Below are 20210 nucleotides of genomic sequence, written 5' to 3'. Positions count from 1 at the left end.
CGCTCCGTGGCTTCACTTTCTTGTTGTAGGTGGCCCTGCTGGGACCCCAGGACTCTTTTTAGGATAACAAATGGGGATACAAATGTGAGACCATGCTGCTTTTGGATCTAATGGTGCGGTGATGCTGGGGAGACCAGGTCCTCGGTTAATGGGGGCATGAATTAGCCTTTGTGATGAAGAAGGGGATGGGAAATGATCTGTAGTTGATGGGAAGAGGAGAAGGGGAAAAATAAGGATGAAGGATGGGATGGGGAGATCGCCCTGTTGGTACTGTAGGAGGGAAGGATGCAGGGAGAGCCTCACGAAGCCTTTGTACTGGTGGGGAACACCACGAGACGTGGCTGGGGAGGAGTGGGAACACTGGGGTGGGGTGGGGTGGCTGCGAGCTGGTAACAGGTGAGGGCAGCAGTGACAGCAAAGCTGGCCTTCCTCTGCTTGTTGGAGGGCTGTGGCACCGGGAGGCTCCAGCTGGACGAGCCTTGGGGCAAGGGCAGTGGCTGGAGACCTCCCTGTGCCTGGCTGGGGCTGGCATCCAGGCAGATCGTGTTCTTATTGCAGAGGGCAAAGCGCTCTCTGCAAGAGGAGGGAAGTGTGCCTGCTGGAGGAAGGGAGCGTGGTCGTGCCAGGGTCAGGCCATGGTGTCACTCTGGGAGAGCATCACAGCTTCGGGCTGGAAGTGTCGCTGCCACTTAGTTGCTTTTAATCTCTGACAAATTGCGTTGCCGCTGTTTTGGTTTACCCACTGCTAAACGGGGGAAAATTATTTTGCCCACAGGCTCTGAGAAGTCTTAATAAATTCGTTCCCTTTTATTTATTTATTTATTTGGATGTTAATGTTTCCTCATCATCTGATGCCGCTTCCCGAGCCCTCCAGCTGCTCTGTGATCTGAGATCAGCCGCAGCGAGCCCAGTTCGTTTCAGCACCAGTCGCTCCAGGGAGAGGCGATGATTTTCACAGCTAATTTTTGGCAAGCCCCTTCTGCTTCCAGCTGCAGCGCTTTGCTCCTGGGCTGGGGCTGCCCAGGTGGTATGTCCTGCCTGGGAAGGCTCTGTCTGTCTGTCTGTCTGTCTGCACCCTGGGGTGTCCCCTGGGAGCAGCAGGCTGCTCTCGCGTGGCGCTGAGCTGTGCAGGAACCTGGTGGTGCTGGGCCAGGTGGGTCCCTCTGGGTGCTGGGGTAGATGAAGGAGCAGGTTCTCCTGGGTGAAGGTGTAATACTGGAGAGAAGTGAATCCCCCGTGAGGCTGCAGGACCTCCCTTCTGTAAGAGCTGAGCTTGAGCTTTGTGAGCAGCCACCACAGTGCCTGGGTACCTGGGAGGCTTTGGGTAACCAGAGGCATTTTGGGGAGTGAGTACTCCAAAGCCTTTCCCAGGGAAGAGGCAGAGCCCCTAAAACCTTTTAACAACAGCAAATGTCTGCCTGGAAAGCAAGGGAAGGGCCCTGTTAGTGTGGGAGCCCCATCACGATGTGTTGGGAAGGGCTCCACCAAATACTCCTTCCTGGCAGCTGATGTTTCTGCCTTTTTGGGGCCAGGTAAGCGCAGACCTTTCCAGGCTGCTCAGCTTTCGATGCACCCCCTGGCACTCCAGGTGACACACAGGCAGAACAACCCACGTTCTCCACTACCCATTTTTTTCTCAGGGTGCCAGCCACCAGCCATGCACCTCCTTGTTCCCAGTCTCGTGAGTGCGCTCCTCTGCTTTGTGCTGACATCTTTTTGGAGAAGGACATCATCTCAGCAGGGAGAGCTGTCCTGGTGCTCGTGTAGGAAGCAGCAAACCCTCTTCTCCCCATTTCCATTCCTCTCCCCATCCCATCTAGTGCATGGGCAGGTCCTGCAGGGACTGTGGCTGCTGCTGGAGCCAGCTGGGCAGGGAGGTCCGTGGGGGAACCATGCCAGAAAAATCACTTCCAGTCTGAGCAGTGCCGTGAGCTATCACGCTACCTTATCACTTTAAGAGCTGTGTTTCCCAAAGAGAGACATTTAAAAATGCATAGAGGTTATAAAGCACTTGACTAGTTTTAATCAAGCTCTGAGCAATGCTTGCCCCTGGAATACGGCGCCGTTACTCCAGCAGCTCGCTCGCTGCCCAGCACACGCGGTGCTCGTCTTGCACAAACCTCACCTAATGCCATAACGGCTCCTTGGGCTCCTTGTCACTTCCTTTGTCATTTAAAGGACAGCAGGAGGGATGCAGGCTGCTTGGGGCTGGTTTCGCAGCTTCTCTTGATTGCTTTGGGACTGGGTTAAAATATTTTGTCCCCTCTCATGTGCTGCCTGCTTGGGGAGCGCGTGCTGCAACCAGAGGCATTTCCCAGCTTGTGGCGTTGCTGTTTAACCAAGGTTCCTGTTCGTGTTTCTCTGGACATGCGAATGCTTTTATCAGTGAGAGTTCAGTGTTAATTCATGCCTGTGATGTCCATCATGCACTTAACAAAACTCTCAGTGCCGTAGCTGTTGCTCAGAGCCGGTGGCGTGAGCGTGGTGCCTGCCCTCCCTCACCCTCCCTCAGCCGCCGTGAAGAATAACGCGGTGGTTATCTCACGGAGCAGATATTGCTCAGCAGCCTCCGCCTGTGTCATGAGACACTTCAGATCCTCTCTGTCTCCAAGCGGAGCTGCAGCAGCGCTGTGCAGGGGGGTCTCCGGGCAGGAGAAATTGCACTCTGAGCACGGAGCAGGATCTGTGCCTGGTGCTTGCAGGGCAGCCCTGGGGGGTTGGGTTTGAGCAGAGCAGCCTGCCCTGCTGCTGCAGCTCTCCTGTCCTGTGCAGAGAGCTGAAATTCCCAGCACAGGACATCCCCGTTGTCTCATATAGCCCAACCTTAAAACAGCCATGGGGAAGGGTTTGTGGTGCTGTGTACTTGTTACCTGCAGAAAAGCTTCCCCATCGAAGTGATGTGCACTGGTTTCTTTAACAGGGACTAATAACTGAGCTATAAAAAAAAAACCCTGCTTGTTCCTTTGAAATAGTCTAAAAAGGCTTTTACCAGCTATCAGCAGTTCCCATTTATCAGCTGTGTCTCTTTGGCTTTTAGGATCAGGAGTAAGGGGAGGCAGGGGGGAGCTGCAGTTTTCCTCGTGCAGCATGGGCTAGCAGCAATCTCTTTTGGCTAGAGGAGGCACTCGTCTCTTCCTTACACCTTCAGGTGCCCTTGCAGAGGTGAACCCTCTGTCTCCTGAGTGACCTGGGGGAAGTGACGAAGCTTGAGGCATTCAATAACAACTCAGAGCACCCCTGAAACAAATCTGTGCCTCCGCTGGGAATGAGGAAGAGGAGAGGGCTGCTGCACCCTGTCCATGCATCGTGGTGATTTCCAACACTGCATTCCCACCCATCTCTCTCGCAAGCCTGCTCTTCCATCTCCAGAAGGTCCACAAGAGCGCCTGTGACGTTTAAAGTCACTTTCCTTGGCAATTTTTTGGACGAAGGCTACGTTGGCTGGGTGAATGGAGGCAGCTGACCCTCCTGGGCACGGATCCTGCAGCTCTCCGAGGAAGCTGCAGCCCGTGCCCTGCTGTCCCGGGGATTTGGCGCTTCCTCTTGGAGCTGAGCTGACCCATCGTGTCGAGCTGCGTGCCAGCAATTTCTATAGGATTGGCTTAACATGCAGCAGCACCGTCTGCCTGCGTGCAGTTGGCTTCCACCGCTGGTCAATGGGAGTCTCTGCTGACAAATAAAAATGGAATTGAATGGAAGGGAATTGAAAGTCAAAAGGGCCCTGTAATAATTTTAGACCGCCTGAGGCGCCACGCTGAAGCCCTGGCATTATAAATAAGGGTAATGTACTAGAGACTGAATTGCAATCAAAGCAGCTGTAAGAACGGGTAACGTGCGCTGAGCTTCTTTAAGGTGCGTGGAGGCAGATTATGATCTGTAGGCAGTGCAGGCAGATCAATACCTGCTCGCTGGCTGCCATCGGGGCCCCGCAGCCTTTGATTAGAAGGGACATGGGGATGGTGCTGAGGGCTATAGAGTGAGGAGAGGAGAGGGTTTGCTGGAGCAAAGACCCTCCTTGAAGCTCCTGCTGGAGTGATTCGTGGAAGGGGCTGACTCTGTCTTGAGTGTTCACCCCATCTCATCTGGTCCCCAGCCTTCGCCTGCGTGGTGATGCAGCCTGCTGACCTCTTGTTGTGTTCCACGATAATTACATCTGTCTAAAACAAAAAACAACATGTGTGTGTTCATGAACTAGTTTGATGGGAAGATGAGAAGAACGGAAATGTTCTGGTTGGGTTCACTGTGCCTGTGTTAACTGGAGGAAATCCAGCACTGTTAGTGGGACCACGAGCGTCAGACCAGGCTGCTGCAGGAGGGCTGGAGCTGCTTCGTCTGTGCTGGAGCTGGGCAGATGCTCTGGGCCAGCCTTCGGATGGCTTGTGCCGTGGCTCTTCTATCTTTAAGGTCAAATGTGTCAGCAATGGGGAGAGCCCTTTCTGCATGTGCTTCTCCTGAACCCACAAACTGGAGCATAAGGGGAGAGCTTTACTGTTAAACGGGTGTAAATGGTGAAGAGCACGAGCTTGGATGCATGTGGCAGGCCATAAGAAACAGGGAGTGCTGCTGTTCATGGGGGAAAAGTTGCTGGGGTGCTTGGTGGCCTCACTGTTGCCAGAAGCATGGAATGGTTCATCCTGGAGCCACCACTGCTCAGCGGGGTGTGGGCAAGGTTTCACTGTGTCTGCTGAAAAGTCACAGGGAAAGATTTTTGGCCAAGTCAGAGTGAGGTGGGAATGCCACCACCTCATCCCAGCTCGTTGTGGTGCTGGGGGCGCTTGTACCCAAAGCATGCAGCAGCTGCAGCCTAGAGCAGGGAGAGGCAGGCTGGGTCTGAACTTGAGGGGGCTTTCCTGCTGGGTGGATCCCTGTTAAGGGGGGTCTTCTCATTGTTCTCCTCAAAGGCAGTTTGAGCAAAGCCTCAAAATACCCAAATCCACTTTACTGCCCGTCCCCTCCTTGCGCTGGGGTGCCTGACATTTTGTCCATCCAGCGCCAGGCCCGCGATGCTGCTGGCAGAGCAAAGGAGATGCTGAGAGAGCACCCAAACTTGCTCACACCATTGGGGGGGTTCCCCATGGGTCACCTCAAGACCAAGACCCCATCCATCCATCCATCTGTGTGTACCAGCTGCCTGGCCCAGCCCTGGGGACACGCTGAGCCCCAGCAGGCACGCACGCAGCCAAAGCCACCCATGAAATACCCTGAGGGTGCAGCACAGTGCTCCTCGTGCACAGGGGCTTTGAAAAGAAATGATCAGAGGGATCTTGTCATCTTTTTTCTCCCTTCTTAAACTTCTGAGCTTCTCTATTACTTCTTACAACATTAAGCTGTGTTTGTGCATTGCCCTAGGGAGTACTGTGAGGGGAGTGCAGCTAGAAGGAAAGGAACATGTTAACATTGAGCAGAGGGAAAGGGGGAAAATAATGAAGCGAGCTAATGATTGAGGAGAAAAAAAAAAAAAAGCGCATTGCTACCAAAAGACCCAAACTTTAAGAAATGTTAGGGCCTGTTTGACTGCACAATTGTCCCCTGGGGAGCACGGGGGAAGCCCCATTACCGGAGTCATTTTGGAGCGAGTCTGCACAGTGCTATAATCTATTCCGCAGGGAGCAATCCTGTACTGGCAAGGGCATTGGGGAGAGCTCTCTGTTTATGACTTTCTGCATAATTTTGGTTTATTAACATAAGTGGTAGCTAGCACCAAAGACTCTATAAGCTAACACTTGGATGGCGGTTGGCACCTCTGGAGAACATTAGCTCAGAAGAGCTCCTGGACTAATAGCAGGAGAAACGGTGTTGCAGGATTAGGGCAATGCACGGGCAAGGAGACGATGAAGTAGTTGTCAGTGCTGGCCTCGGTGCCAGCCCGTGTGAGATGAGATTGTGTTTCTGAGCCTGCCATAAAAGGGAATATAATTGCTAACTAGATCTCCAGCTTCCCCTCTGCCGACAGCCGACGATGCTGAGTCGTGCAGGTGAGCTGCTGAAGCCTGTCTGCAGGGTGCAGGTCCTGCTGGGCTGAAGCAGGTGGTGAGCATACAGGTGGGAGCAGCCTGGATCCGTGCACTGGAAATAACTCACGGGCATGCTGCCCGTCACGCCACGGACCTGCTCCTTCATTAAGCACATCCAGCAGGTGCCACAGCCTGAGCAGCGCTGAGGAGAGGAAGGGAAATGCAGAGAGGGCTTGGTTATTTGGGGAGCAGTGCCGTAAGCAACATGGCTTTTTCTAATAACGACCTTCAAGAATAAAAATACAACAATCGTGGCAGATTAGCAGGAACGAGCCAATTAAACACAAAACAGGCTTTGTGAAACGGCACGGCAGATAAGGCAGGGCTGCAACCTCCCAAATAACCGATGAAGGCTGAAGCGTTGCATAAGGGCTGGTGGGGGGGGGAGCTGCTGAATATTTCAGGCCTGGCAGCCTGCCTCGGAGAAGGCAGGGGTGAAGAGGCTATCTCTGCCCGCGGTCTGCCGTCAGTGAAACAAAGCAGGAGGAGGAGGAGAGGAAAGGAGAGGAGAGGAGGGAGGCAGAGCAGCCAGCAGCCCGGAAGGCATGAAGCAACAATTCTCCAACTTTAATATCTGCTGTTTCATTTTATATTCATCATGTCAGCATAATCTGCTTTTATGGGAATCGTCTTGGTTCGCAACCAAGTGCATTTAGGCCTTTTTGCTTTTAGGTTTGATTGTAATAGGAGTTGAAGACTTCAATGAAATGTTTATATGTAAGGATTGTAGAGATAGCGAAGGGAAAATGGAATTACGAAATCACTTGGAAGGGGTTTGGCTGTGGTCTCTGCCATCCCCTTGCTTCCCTGACCTTGTCCTGGACCGTGACCATCCGACTGACACGAGCCCAGGCTGGGTTATGAGCCCTGGAAAGGTTTTGTTCAGACGGCCTGCTTGGCTTTCAAGGCAAACGTGAAAACTGCAGCCCTATGGGACCCAGAGGAAGGGCAGAAAAGGATAAAGCACTCTGTATGTTCCTTTCTTGAATTCAGACCATCGTTAGCTGATGTCATCCAGCCTCCTTTTGGGGCAGTTTATATCACCTCTGACATGAGTGGGGAGCAACCTGAGATAGCCGGCTGTGTTTAACCGTAACAGCCCTTCAGTGGGATTACTGGGAGCGTGTGTGGTGCTTCCTAGTTAATCCTTCATCCGAGATGGGACCGAGGCAGCACACAGGACTGGGAAGGTGTGGGGAAAGAGGGTTCACTGCTGAGAGGAAGGAGGTGATGGAGGAACAGGGAGGGGATGAGATCTGTCCCAGTGCTGCTTCCCCAGAGCAGACTGGGCGGAGGAGGCCGGCCTGCCCGCTGCTCCACTATGGCTGCGGCCTGGTTGAGGGCACCATGTGGCGGGGCTGCGGGGCCAAAATTACAGCAGGACAGAGCAAAGTGCCTTCAGCTGCACCAGGAGTGGGCACAGGGCACAGCTGGGGCTCTGCTGAGGGGAGGAGAAGCAGGACTTTGTTGGCGAGCAGTGACCTGGCCCCGTGCTGTGGGGAAGGAGGGCTCTCATCTTCCTCTCCGTGAGCGCTGTCTGTCTGCACAGTGAGCAGGTAGGAGGGTGAGGGTGGAGCAGTGGGGTCAACGTGGCCGTTTTACTTCATTTTTCACCCAGGGAGCTGTGGCTGTAGCACTGGGACAGACTTCAGCTCCGTGTGCGAGCCCTGCCTGCGATCTCCCTGCCTGCTGTGTGCAGAAATCTTGAATAGCTATAGACTACAAGTGCTTTTCCATTGCTGCCCATTTAATACTGTGGCTGTATCTCATTCTATTTTGGTGCAGGAATGCCCTTAATTTGTTCCAAAAGCATTTGAAAGCTCTGATAACAGGCAATCTTGCTGCAGACTATTGCATTCTTTCTGACGGATGGCGTATCACTGCTGTAACTACTGTGTAGATAGTGGAGTGACAATGCGTGTCCAGTGAAACATAGGCAGTATAATATTTATGTCAAGTATTTGAGGCCAAGAAACTTGCCTGCATTTGGATATTGAAGTGTTCAGCAGCTACCAGGGCTCAAAAATGTGTTTTTTTGTTTTTTTTTTTTTTTTTTCCTCCCTGAGCAGCAGCAGACCTGATTGAAGGCTAACGATATTCTGGCAGTGCTGGGAGTAGTAATGGCCAGGTTTCTTGCAACATAGGATTCAGGGGTGACGAGCATTCAGATATTTATGAAAGTATGGTAAATGGCACCCAGGCTTGGCAAGTCAGCTTTCGTCAGAAATTGCCTCGCTGCTGGGTTTTGCTTAAAATTGTGAAATGAATGTTAAATTGAAGTTTCTACTTTTGGAAGAGACCTTTTGAAAATGAAACAGGCTTATCTTCAGTCTAGGCTAAAATCCAAAAAATTGCCTGGATCTCAGAACTCCCCAGAAATGTTCTCTGTGATCCGTTTAAACAACCCATGCAAAAACGTGTGTGAAAGGTAAGAATTTTGGAGAAATACTGACCCCAAAGTTTTTCCCTGCTGCCATGCAGCCTTGGGGAACAAGGGTGGAAGGGTCCCAATGGCTCCTGCCACGGGGTCTCTGCCATGGTCTGGGCAACACAGCCTCCTTTCCCAAGCTCATTTGGAAAGGTCTGCTGCAGGGATGTGTGGGTGATGTGTGTCACGAGTGTGTAATGCTGTAGATCGTCCTCCCCTGTGGGTGACTGTGCCTCAGAGCAGGATTAAGATGGCTTTGGATAAGCAGGGTCCTCTCTCTTGATGCTTCTGTGCTGTTCCCATGGTCTCCTTGCATCTGTAGAAGGGATTGTGATATCTTTCCCACGGCTGAATTATTCCTTTTGCTCCTAAAAGTAACCTTCGCTGCAATTTTAATTAGACAAGATGCTTCAGAATGGACCTTTGAAGTACTGCTATGAAGACAACTGTGGTTAAATAGCCCTGATACTGTTCTAGTTTTGTTCTTTCTTTTACCACTGTAAGAAACCCTCTGCTCTCATCTCTCTGGACACACTCTCATCCCTGGAGCATGTCCAGAGCAGGGCTACGAGGCTGGTGAAGGGCCTGGAGCACAAGTCCTGTGAGGGGCGGCTGAGGGAACTGGGGGTGTTTGGTCTGGAGAAGAGGAGGCTCAGGGGAGACCTCATTGCTCTCTGCAACTGCCTGAAAGGAAGGTGTGGGGAGCTGGGGGTCGGCCTCTTCTCAGAGATAACCAGTGATAGGACCAGAGGGAATGGCCTCAAGTTGTGCCAGGGGAGGTTCAGGTTGGAAATGAGGAGACATTTCTGCTCAGGAAGAGCAGTCAGGCACTGGGACGGGTTGCCCAGGGAGGTGGTGGAGTCACCGTCCCTGGGGGTGTTCAAGGAGAGGTTGGACGTGGTGCTTGGGGACAGGGTCTGGTGGTGACATTGGTGATAGGGTGATGGTTGGACCAGATGCTCTTGGAGGGCTTTTCCATCCCTAATAATTCTGTGATTCTTTGCAGCTGAGAGGGAAGGTGTTCATTTTGTTAGACAGTTCGAGCTTGCACCAGCTCCTGTCCTGGAGCGTGGGCCACAGGGCTGGCCAGATTTACAGGGTAAAGAGTGCAAGCAGCCCCTCTTGCTACTGATCTGCTCCAGCAAACAGCTATTTATATTAAAGCAGAGAAGGGATTATTAGGAGACATCTCATTGCAATGACAGAGATGTGACAGTGAGTTCATGCATCCTCTCCAAAGTGCAAGCGTGGGCTCTTTATGGATCCCATGCATGGTCAGGAGCTGTTTAGTTTTTTCACTTTGAGTGCTCAGATGTGCACAGAGATTGGGGATAACGACCGGCGCTGTGCTTGGGAGGCAGCGATAATGAGCACAGCCCTCGATGAGGTTCAGCTGGCAGCGCTATGCCAGCAGCATAATTAGCGAGGTGCTGAATAAGGGGGTTGGCAGTAATGGGGTAACCTTGTCCCTGCCCTCGGCGGGGCTGTGATGTGCTGCGGCAGCGGAGGGGCTGGGGGCACCCCCCAGGAGCAGCTCTGCTGAGCCCTGCCGTGGTGTGGTGGGGACTTCTCCGTGAGCAGGGGGGGCTGCGTCGGCTTTGATCTGTGGCACAAAGCCAGGAGCCGCTGCTGAAAACGCATTGGTTTCAGGGCTAAGAAAAAGTATTTCTGAGGAATGGAGAAGGTTTTGTTGCTGGGTTGGGCTGTGGGTCTGTGGCAGTGGAAGTGCCTGGTCTTGCAGCCTGGGGGGCTACGAGTGGTCCAGCACCCGGGTGCCTTGAAGGACTCTGATGTTGGTAGCTCCTCGGGATGGCCTCAGCTGGGCTCACATCTTTGTTTCCCCTCAGAGCTGGGTGTGCTTTTGCCCAGCTGTGTTCAGGAAAGTGAAAAGCAAAATGCCCCAGCTGCTCCTGCAGCTCCATCGGCAGGGCATCCTCCCCTGGTGACCTTGTCGTGGGTGGCAGGGAGGACCTCGTCTCCATCCCCACCTCTGTGCAGGGGGAATCTGAACTTGGGCCTCTGGCCTTTGTGGAGCAGACACCCCTTAGGGCTGCAGTTACTCTGAGGTGCTTTGCAGACCAAAAAAGAAGTTACTTTGATCCTCTGCACAGCAGAAAGCTGCCAGTGCAGCCAACAACTCCTGTCCCCTCAGGAGGAGGGATGCCCCTCAGCTGCCACGCCACAGAAGGTGCAAACATCTACGTAAGGCAGAGCATTTGTCGAGGATTACGAAGTGTGTCACGATCCACTGGAGTCAGGCGTTGGATTCCTCTTCCCAAACAGAAGGGAATTGGATTCGGGTCCCCCACAACGTGGATGGCTGCTGAAGCCGTGGGCCCGGTGACTAAGAGGACTGCCACCGGGAGCCCGCCTGCCTTCCCATCGCTTGTGCTGCAGATGGAAAAACAAACACACGCAAAAAGAGGTGGTGGAAGGAGAAATATTTTGGCTTATTTTGCACTCGGATTTTTTTTTTTTTTGGCTTTGGTTTGGCTGCCAAACTGACAAAGCGGCTCTTTGCAGAGAGCTGTTCAAAACTTGATGGGCAGCTGCGGAGCTGTCAGCGCTCCTGCTGCTGCCTGGCCGAGGCAGGAGCCACAGCTGAGCCCCGGAGCTGCTGCCTCTGGGTGGGCTGGGGGCACACACCTGGGGCTTGCTTTTGGTTGTGCAGTGCCCCAGCCCCTAATTGACCAGGCGTGGTGCTGTAAATGTCTTGTTGCTGCGTTGGGTGCTGGCGTTGGGGTGCTGGAGTCCTGGCTCCTAGCGGGCTGAGGCTGTAAGTCACTGCCGGGGGGGACGTGGCAGGTAAAATTAGAGGCAGACAAGCAGACGTGCAGCCCCAAGGCCGATATTTGTCAAGCTTGGTGGGGAGCTTTCCTTGCTGGTGCTTGTTAGCCTGAGCTGGGACTGGTCCTGCTAAACACAGCTCTGGTGCTACCTGGAAGAAGGTTCCTGGTGTAAACACCACCGGAGCATGCACACTTCTCTGTGTTTTGGCTCGTTTGGCACCGCGTGCCCTCCATCTGCCTCCTGCCCACCAGCAAACCTCCACTGGGCCTGGCTGCAGACCTCCTGGGGCTTCTTCCAGCAGCTTGCTGGGCAACCTATAGGAGGTTTATGGAGTCCTGTGCAGCATTTTACTTACTGTCGGTGCTTTTCTTGTCCAGAAATCCCAGGGCACCTCATAGCCCCTTGCTTTTATTAAGGAAGAAAACTGTTCCTGTCCGTATGCAGGGGAAATAGCAGGCAGAGACTAAAAAGCAGTGCTCGGGTTCATCCAGCAGGAAGGTAGTCCTAGGGGTGAGACTCACCAGCCCTGATTTGCAGGGCTGCTAAGTGTCTGCCTTCCAGCATCGTGCAGAAATCTGACCCTGGGTTGTGTGTTCTGTCCCTGCAGAGATGTCGGGGACGGTGGCTGACATCTCGCTGGTGCACTGGAAGCAGCAGTGGCTGGAGAACGGCACCCTGTACTTCCACGTCTCCATGAGCAGCGCCGAGCAGCTCTCCCGGGCCACCCCTCCCAGCCTCCAGGAGCCTTCGGAGATAGTGGAGGAGCAGATGCACATTCTTCACATCTCTGTCATGGTGAGTCGGAGCTGCCCGCTGCGGCCAAGGGCACGGGGGACATCGGGGAGGGGACGGGAGGTGGTACAGGACAGGTTGGAGGGTCTGGTTTGCACGTGTCTGCATCCCTTCTGTGCTCCTTGTCTGACTCTGAGCCCCAGAGAGGGAGAAATGTGTTTGAATGGGCCAGCAAGAGAAGGGGAGTTGGCCTTCTGTGAGAATGAAATAAAATAAACCAACAGACTGATGGGAAGGTGCTGCTGGGAGGACAGCAGGAAGCTTGTGAGTCCTCCTGCCTCTGCTGGCAATTGTTGCAGCGTGTTAGTGGGGTGTTTCTCCTTGGTCCTGCATTCTGGCGTGTTCAAAGGCAAGATCAGGGGCTCGATCACTTCTTTTTTGAAGATTTTGTAAACTGAATTTTACCTATTGAGCGGGTACAAGCCATAGTATGATCCTTTTTTTTTTTTTTCAGAGCGTAAGTTTGACCTGAGAGTGATCGAAATGCTTTGAGTACCCCTTATCTCGGGTGTTTTTGTGGCATTTTATTATCATATGTGTGTGCTCTGCTGCCTTCTGAAATGCTGTCCTCAGTACCTTGTGAGGTAGTTACCTGTGTGTCCGAAGCTGGTGCACCATCCCTCTGTGCTTTACAGCTCCCTCTGTAAACTGGGGCCGAATGGACTGCCCCTACCTGCCTTTGAGAGGAGCTGCCCCTCAAAGAAAAGGTGGAGGAAAAAAAGCCAAACTTGTAGGTCCCCTGAGTGGTGTGTGTGTGTGTGTGTGCATGTCACCAACCTCTGCAAAAGGTGCCTCTGTGCATGCCTCACAGCCTGCGTGCTGTCTCCGCACCTTCTGGTTTTTCATTTTGGAAGGAGGAGCAGAGACGGTAGCTGCGTGAAGCCTTTTTTTTTTTTTCCCCTCTCTCCACTTGAACAAGCAGCTATTTGGCTTCTACAACTTAAATCTGTGTTTTGGAGTGTCTCAGCCCTTGTCAGTGAGGCTTTAGATTGGGCACTGAGCGCATGTGAATGCGGAGAGAGGCTTTGCATTGAGGCTGTTGGGCGAGATAAGACGTAATGTGATAGCAGCATGGCAGAAGGGACAGGAGCTGGGCACCGCAGCTCAGCGGATTGGGCAGGGAACGCTTCTTACATCCTGCTAAAAATGTCAGCGTGATGGAGTATGGGGGGGAGGTGGAACTGGGATACTGAGAAAATGAGCCTGAAAAAAAGTGCGAGAGAGAAAGAGCAAGGAATAAAGAGAGCAAAACCCAAGTCAGGGGTGTGCACAGCTCAATCCCTGGTTTGCGATGTGATGATTGCAATGGATTGATGCTTTGGAGAAAGGGAGGGAGGTTTTATTTGAAAAATTCCTACCCAGAGCCTTCGTTTGCTGTAAGTTGTGATGTAGGTGCCGTGGTGGCAGTCAGGTGGAACTGAAGACGTGCCCATGCATAGCAGAGAGGAGATGTTCCCGTGCTCTGCTCCTCAGCTGGCTGCCGAAGGCGTGCTGTGCCACGCACCGCTGCAGCCAGTAACATGGGAGCAGCCGCGGCACTGGTGTGAGAGCTAACGCGTGCCCTGAGCCTTCCCTTGTAGGTGAGCAAGGTGAAGATGACAGCAACAAGAGTTCCTTGTGCACAGACCGAGCTGTAACTCTGCCTTACTTACAAGACCTGATGCTCCTGGCAGTGGGATCCGAGGTCCAGGTGAGGGCTGGGGGCAGGCAGAGCTGTGCTGGAGCCCCAGGCACATCTTCCCTGGGTCAGGATCTCGTCACAGGGACTGGAAGTCTTACACAGTATTTTGGAAGATTCATTAACTTTTTCTGAGTGAACCTAAGCCAAGTTTGGAGCAGCTAGCAGAAGATAAATGTGTTTTGTGGTTGTTATTTTTCCTTCTCCAAGCCACATGGGTTTGTGCAGCCGAAGTAGAACTGGTCAGAAGTCTGTGTCTTGGGTTAAAGGTTTCACTCGAGTCCCTGAGCTTTGTCTGGGCTGCTCTCCCGTGCTTTTACTTTCCATCCTCACCCCAGCTATGTAGCATCCTGGAGAGCGCCCCTGGGTGCCAGGCTGGCCCCCTGTCTTCCCTCGTGCCTGCCATGTCCCCAGCCCTGTTCCTGCTGTGCCATTCTCCTCGATGTCACTGTGTCACCCTCCTTCATGCCCTTGCTCCCCACAGAAGCTCCTGTGCTCCTGCCCACCCGGCGTTCAGTCCCTGCGTGCCCCGTTCATTACAGGGCTGGTGTCTCGCTGCAGGGGCCGGGAGCAGACGCTGGGAAGAGCTCCCTTCAATCTCCTGTAAGTGACTGTAACACGCGCTGCTACCTGTCCTGGCATCCTCCGGCTGAGTTACAGAAAGCTGGGTAAGGTTTGCCTTGTGGGATCTCTCTAATTCCCGGCTTGACGTGTTTAGGAAGTGTTCTGGCAAAGCTTTATTGGCCAGAGAGACGTCTCCAAGGCGAAGCCTCTCGTGCAGAGACGTTGCTGTGGATTTGTGTAGATGTTTCTGACCTGGCTGCCTCTGCTCCTCGCTCGTGCTCTGCCTCCAAAGCCAGGAGCCCCGCTGCGCCGCCTGGGGAGCCGGCTCGCTTCTGACCTCAGATAACCAAATCTCAGCATTGCTCTCATTTAATTTGGCTTTCTGCTTCTGTTACTGTTTTTTTTCCCCAGCGATGTTGCTTGTCTGTGCGTGGCTGTCTGGCTCGGGATGGGTTTGTTTGGTTTATTTTTGCTTTTGGGTTCCCTCCTGCTGCGCCGCCTTGGCTAATTCTGAGCTAATTCAGACCTGGATCCTTTGGGGTACTGGGGGGGAAGTGGTGGGCAAGGGGCAGCCGTGACCCTCTTCGTGCCTCTCCCCAAGCTCAAGGCTAGCTGTAACAACAAAACACTTCTTTTTTTTTTTTTTTTTTTTTTTTTTTTTTCTTACCTCACTGTTTTGCCTTAATCTCTCCCCAGTGAAACATAACATTAATTACTGTAGTTAGAGGGAATTCGGTCTCCATTACTGTCTGCCACCCCTTTCCTTTTGGCTTGAGCATCTAAGATTTGTCTCCGAAATGAAAAGGGAAGAAAAAAAAAAAAAGAAGAAAAGCAAATGCTAGATTTTATTTATTTACTCTCTTTTTTTTTTTTTTTTTGCAGTGTCAAGTAGAAAGGAATCAATATTTTTGTCATTACGCCTGTTGTGTTTTTTCCCCATAATCTTAGCTGTCATTTGGGTTTAATTGTGTTGTTTCCTCTTGTGTGGAAGTAAATCTTATCTGTTTTGGATTAAAATTCAATGAAGGTCACAGCAGCTCGAAAACTTACCAGGCTGCAGCAATTAATGTTCATTTGGCTTTGATAAATTGGAATGTTCCCCACAATAGGACTGGAGTGGATTTCAGAAGCAATAATTCTTCCATTAACTCAATGATTCCCCGCATGATAGAGCGTCTTGTCACTGCTCTGTTTGTCATCTGTCACTTCAAGGATCTGGGCATATGCCTGATATGATTTATCATGATTATTGGGGCCTCTTGTGTCAAAACATTTTAAGCTACTAATTATTCCAGCCTTGCAAATTGCGGAATTTAACAAAACATAAGAGATATTTTTCCCAGCATATTGTGCCTCTGCAGTTACCGTTCTGTGTCTCTGCAGATCCGGGCCCAGAGCTGCATTTCCCAGCTGTAGGAGGGCGCCGACCTGCAGGATGCGGGGCTGCAGGTACCAGGAGGATGAGCTCAATTTCCCTTGAACTGAGCCATTTCTGGTCACGCTTGAGCTCTTTGGCAGGCTTGTGGTTCCTTTTCTGTGCCCACCAGCTCCTCCTGCCCCCGCAGATGGTGTGTGCAGGTTTGGGGACCCCACAGGAGGTGACACAGGGGTACGGCCACCTCGTGCATGCCTTAAAGCTTCCCCAGCTGGGGCTGTCAAGGAGTGGAAATGAAGTCCTGTTGCATCCTGCGGCGGTGTTCCTGGCGGATCTGCTCTTGCAGTAGCCAAGAAAATGCAGCTACGGGTGCTGCGGGCTGGCTTTCCGTGCCCTACACCTGTGCAAACGATGCCAGCAGCGGCTGCCAGGGGAATTTGGGAGATCCAAGCTGGGAGCGTGCCCGTGTGCGTGTAAGCCATCACTCGCCACCTCTGCTCTGCCTCCAGCAGCAGTGAGGTGGGCATCTGTGAGGATGGTAACAAGAAAAAACTCTCGTTTCATCTCATACCATCTCCCTGCGAGGCACTATTGGAGCGTCTGGAATAAAAGGTGACCAGACCTCATCAGGCTGATGGCTTTTATTTTTTATTTTTGCTTCCTGCTTTCTGCTGGCTGCCCGTGGCAGGAGACAGCTGCTGGTTTCTAGGTCTCCCGGCAGATTTTTCAGCTCTTATTTATACGAGTTTCCTCTTTTCTTCTTAAGCATCCTGACATCTCCCTAATGATCAGCCATTGGTGCTGTGCTCTGTCAGCTTCCGAGATGGTGTAAAGTGTGCTCCGAAACTCTCCTCTCTGATTCAGCATCCTGCTCTGAAGTGGAGCCGGGGAGGGATGCTGTGGCCCCAAGAAACCTCGCGGTGCTGGGGGGGAGGCACCAGCCAGCGGCCTTCCCGGGGGGCTCAGCACCTGCCTTTGGAATCGGTGTGGACACATCTGAGAGGTTTTGGGGTTTAGGAGCTGCTGCCTCCTTTCTGGAGCTGCTTCTCTGCAGAAGTGCACTCTCCAGAAGTGCATTCGTTTCCATTTTGTTCCTTAAACTTTTTTTTCCTCCTGTGACCTGTAACAACTCTGTGACTGTCTCGCTCTGTGCCATGCTACCCGTGTTTCCTTGAGGAACCCCGTTCATGTTAGGCTCCTGGATTTAGCTTGGCTGCCCCAAAAGTCCCGTGGCCCCATGCCAGGGGTGTAGGGAACCCCTCTGGAGGGGCCGAGTGCTCCAGGGGGTGCAGGTGCTGCTGGAGCCCTGCTCTGCCTCCTTGCTGGTGGCAGGCAGCTCATTTGGAGAGCGGGTGGAACGTGAATAATGAGGTAATGAAGAAGGCACAGCATCTGTGTCATCATTTCTGCACCAGGAGGTCAACCGGATTCATAAAACACGCGCTCCCAGCCTGCGATATGCTTAGGAATTAATTAGGGCAGGGGAAAAAATCGCTGCCGCAGCAGATTTCCTTATCTGAAACGTATTAAAGAGCTAAATTGATCTCCAATGAGATGTTTTTTTCTAATTGGATCCAGTGTGTCCTCGTCTGAGAGCCGTCCCTCTCCTGATCCAGGAGAGGAGCTGTATGGGCCCGCGGGTGGGTTGGGCATCCAGGGCTGCAAGGGGCCTGGTCCTCCTGCCGTGGTGGTGGCATCTGCTTGTCCCCGGGCTGGGGACCTGCTCCAGCTTCGAGTTTTGTCCCCAGACTCCACTAACCAACTCTTTCTGGGCTGGGAGAAGCAGCCTCTTCGGTTCCCCCTCCTCTCCAGTCCCCTCCTTGCAGGGATGGCACAATGCAGGTGCTGACTGCAATTAGTGACACGCTCTTGTGTTTAGGGAATTTGTTTGGGGGGGATTTGTCTTTAAAGTGTCACCTTTGTGACAAAGGCACCTGTTATGTTAATAATTCTCCACTAATCTGTGTTTTCTACCTTAGTTGCTGTGAATACATCAGACACTTCCCAGCTTTCTATCTCGCAGATCCCCCCCACTGTGTTAAAATATGTAACTGGAGTGCTTGATTTGCATCTCTGATAAAGTGAGGATGAATAAATACTCCTAGTTCATCTGAACTGAGCAGCAAACTTTCTCATGTCATCCCCAGGGCAATCCAAGACGGTGCTTGGGGAGAAGCAGCTCTGAGAGGCGCTCGGGAGGGGCCTGCGTTTTGCAGATGGCATCAAACGCGTGGGCTGCATCTGCTGCCGTAGACGTTTCCCAACCTCAGCGTACTGAAAAAGGAGAGTGGTTGGAGGGGGAAAGGCAGGAGCTCCCGTTGGAAAGGTAGTCTGTGAAGTTGGGGGATGCTCGAGCTGGAACGGGGATGCTGAAGCGATGAGGAGATGGAGGAGGAACAGATATTTTGGAAAGAGGGGAGAGGAGCAGAGCAGGGTTAGCTCATGGCTTGAAACGTGGGCAACGAGCGCGGCGCTGTGTGTCTGCCCTCGCCCTGTCTGTACCTCCGTGCTGCCGACACCGAGCATACTTTGGTAGGGGGTTGCACTGGGCTGTGAGTTCACAGATTGCAGCTTCTTATCCCGAGCTCGTTCCCTTCCTTCCTCCTCCTCCCTCTCCCCCTTCCTGCCATCTGTCCGGGAGAAATGCTCGTGCAGCATCGGTGTCAGGGGGCACCGCGTGCGCCGCGGAGCCTGGACCTTTTCTCAGCGCCCTTTCTCTCAGCGTGGCTGAGCAGATGGAACAGCCGAGCTCTGCTGGGCCAGCTCCGGCTTGCAGAGCTGGGGGAGAGGAAGGAGCATCCCCGTCCCGCACGGGGCTGTCGTCCTCGCCCCCGCTGCAGGAAGCCTGGCTGAGCTCCTGGAGGGAGCCGCTCCGTGCAGCAGCCCCCTGCTGATTTTCTGCGTCGTGTCTGAGCGTAAAGCACCAGGCGCTTGCTAGGTGCCTTGGAACACTGGAGTAAAGGCAGAAACGCTCTGCAGCGACCAGCCTAGATGTAATCACTCTAAATTGCCAGCCTCGAACTGCCTGGGATGTGGTAGTGATGGTCGTGACACCCAGGCTGGCTTTGAGATGAGTGTGCCCAGGCAAGTGGGACCTGCCGAGCGTTTGGTGGGGCAGGGGAGTGGTGCTGGGCTCTGTGCCGGGCTGCAAAGCCCCTTTGGAGTTAAAACAGTCCCCAAATGAGAATCCAAGCTGGGGACAGGTGCTGGGTGGCACGTGCTGTCCCCGTGCTGGGGACACTGGCTCAGACGAGAAGCGTGACGTCCTGCTTATTCCTTTGAGCCTGCTGCTGTTTGCAGATCTTCCTCCTCTTGGTAGTTATTCTTGTTTGGAAACCTGCGTGGTGCCTGTTAGAAACGCTTGTTATCAGTTAAACGTTATCAGGATCGGGAGTTGGCTCGTGTGAAGGTGAACTGTGATAAAGCTGATGTGGAGGAGCTCGGAGATGTCGGGAAAGATTTTTGTGTTACAGCACTACAAAAGCGTGAACTCTCGTTTTGCTGGCAGAGCACGAAGACTGGAACAAGTTTTAATGACGGGATGAAACTCAATATCTTGTTTGTCCCCAGAAATACGGTGTTTGATTTCATTGGGGGCTTTTTTTTTTATTTCAAATGAATCGGCCTTAGTTTCACGAGGCAGCATTGCGATGCGCCAAGGCAGAGCGCTCTTTGTTCGGTAACGTGTCGGAATGAAATGTTTCCATTCTTCAGCGCTTCCCATATCCTCCCCAAAAGCACTCACGCTTTCGTTTCAGCTGATGTGAAACTGCCTATAAGCAGATAAACCATGCGTTGAAAATCTTGATAAGCTCTTTCTTATTTTATTTTTAAAATAACTGTGGCTAAACCAGATGCAGGCAGTGCCGTGGGTGAGAACGGTGAGCCTGGTGAGCAGCCATCCCCTGGGAACCAGGGAACTGCTGGAAACAAACCCAAACCCAGTTATCTGTGATCTGCTCCTTTTTTATTTTGAGGGGATGCTCCGATACCTGCTCATGTTAAATAGAGGGGGAAGCTTGTTCATAGGTGGTTGTGCTGGTTGTCACAGGGCTGCTGATATAGCTGAGAACTTCTTTGAGGGGAGAAAAAAAATGTGTGTGCATGTGTGTCTGGATCTTGCTGCTGTAGAAAATTGGGCAGAATTCCCACCGGCTTAATTGGGAGCAGCATCAGGCCAAGTGTGGTTATTTTTACCTGTCCTTGCTCCCACTCCGTGTTGCCTCCCCCCGGACAAAGGGAAGGAGCTCCCTTCTAGCCTCCACAAGGTGTCCGTGGTGCGCAGCGAAGAAAATAAACTAATGGTGGTTATTAAAAATAAAAATAAAAAAATAAAAAAATCCAATTATCTATAGCCGCAGGAAAATAACGATTTTTGAAGGGCTTGGCTCGGGCTGGCTTTGCCCTGGCTGCGCGCTGGGTGAGGCACTGCAGTGGCTGGGGAGGGCGCGGGCAGCCCCAGCTCACCCTGCTGGGCCTGGCTGAGCACAAAGCGCCGCCGAGCAGGGACCAGGAGCTGTTAGGGTTCAGTACTGAGTGTTATTAGCCAGCTGGCCTGCTTCTTCCACA

At 52.7% G+C, this 20210-nt stretch overlaps 1 protein-coding gene across 1 annotated transcript in view; it reads left to right on the top strand.

The window, feature by feature from the left end:
• Positions 1-20210, top strand: part of ASTN2 (astrotactin 2) — a gene marked incomplete at both ends in the record, with an annotated part of 316075 nt that overhangs the window by 39474 nt on the left and 256391 nt on the right. The window contains one exon of the mRNA XM_084298804.1: positions 11840-12027. Coding sequence (XP_084154930.1) covers positions 11840-12027 — 188 coding nt within the window. The remainder of the gene's footprint in view (positions 1-11839; positions 12028-20210) is intronic.

Source organism: Netta rufina (assembly GCF_964035555.1).
Source record: "Netta rufina genome assembly, chromosome: 20".
Lineage (NCBI taxonomy): Eukaryota > Metazoa > Chordata > Aves > Anseriformes > Anatidae > Netta > Netta rufina.
This window is presented reverse-complemented; position numbering and strand designations above follow the sequence as displayed.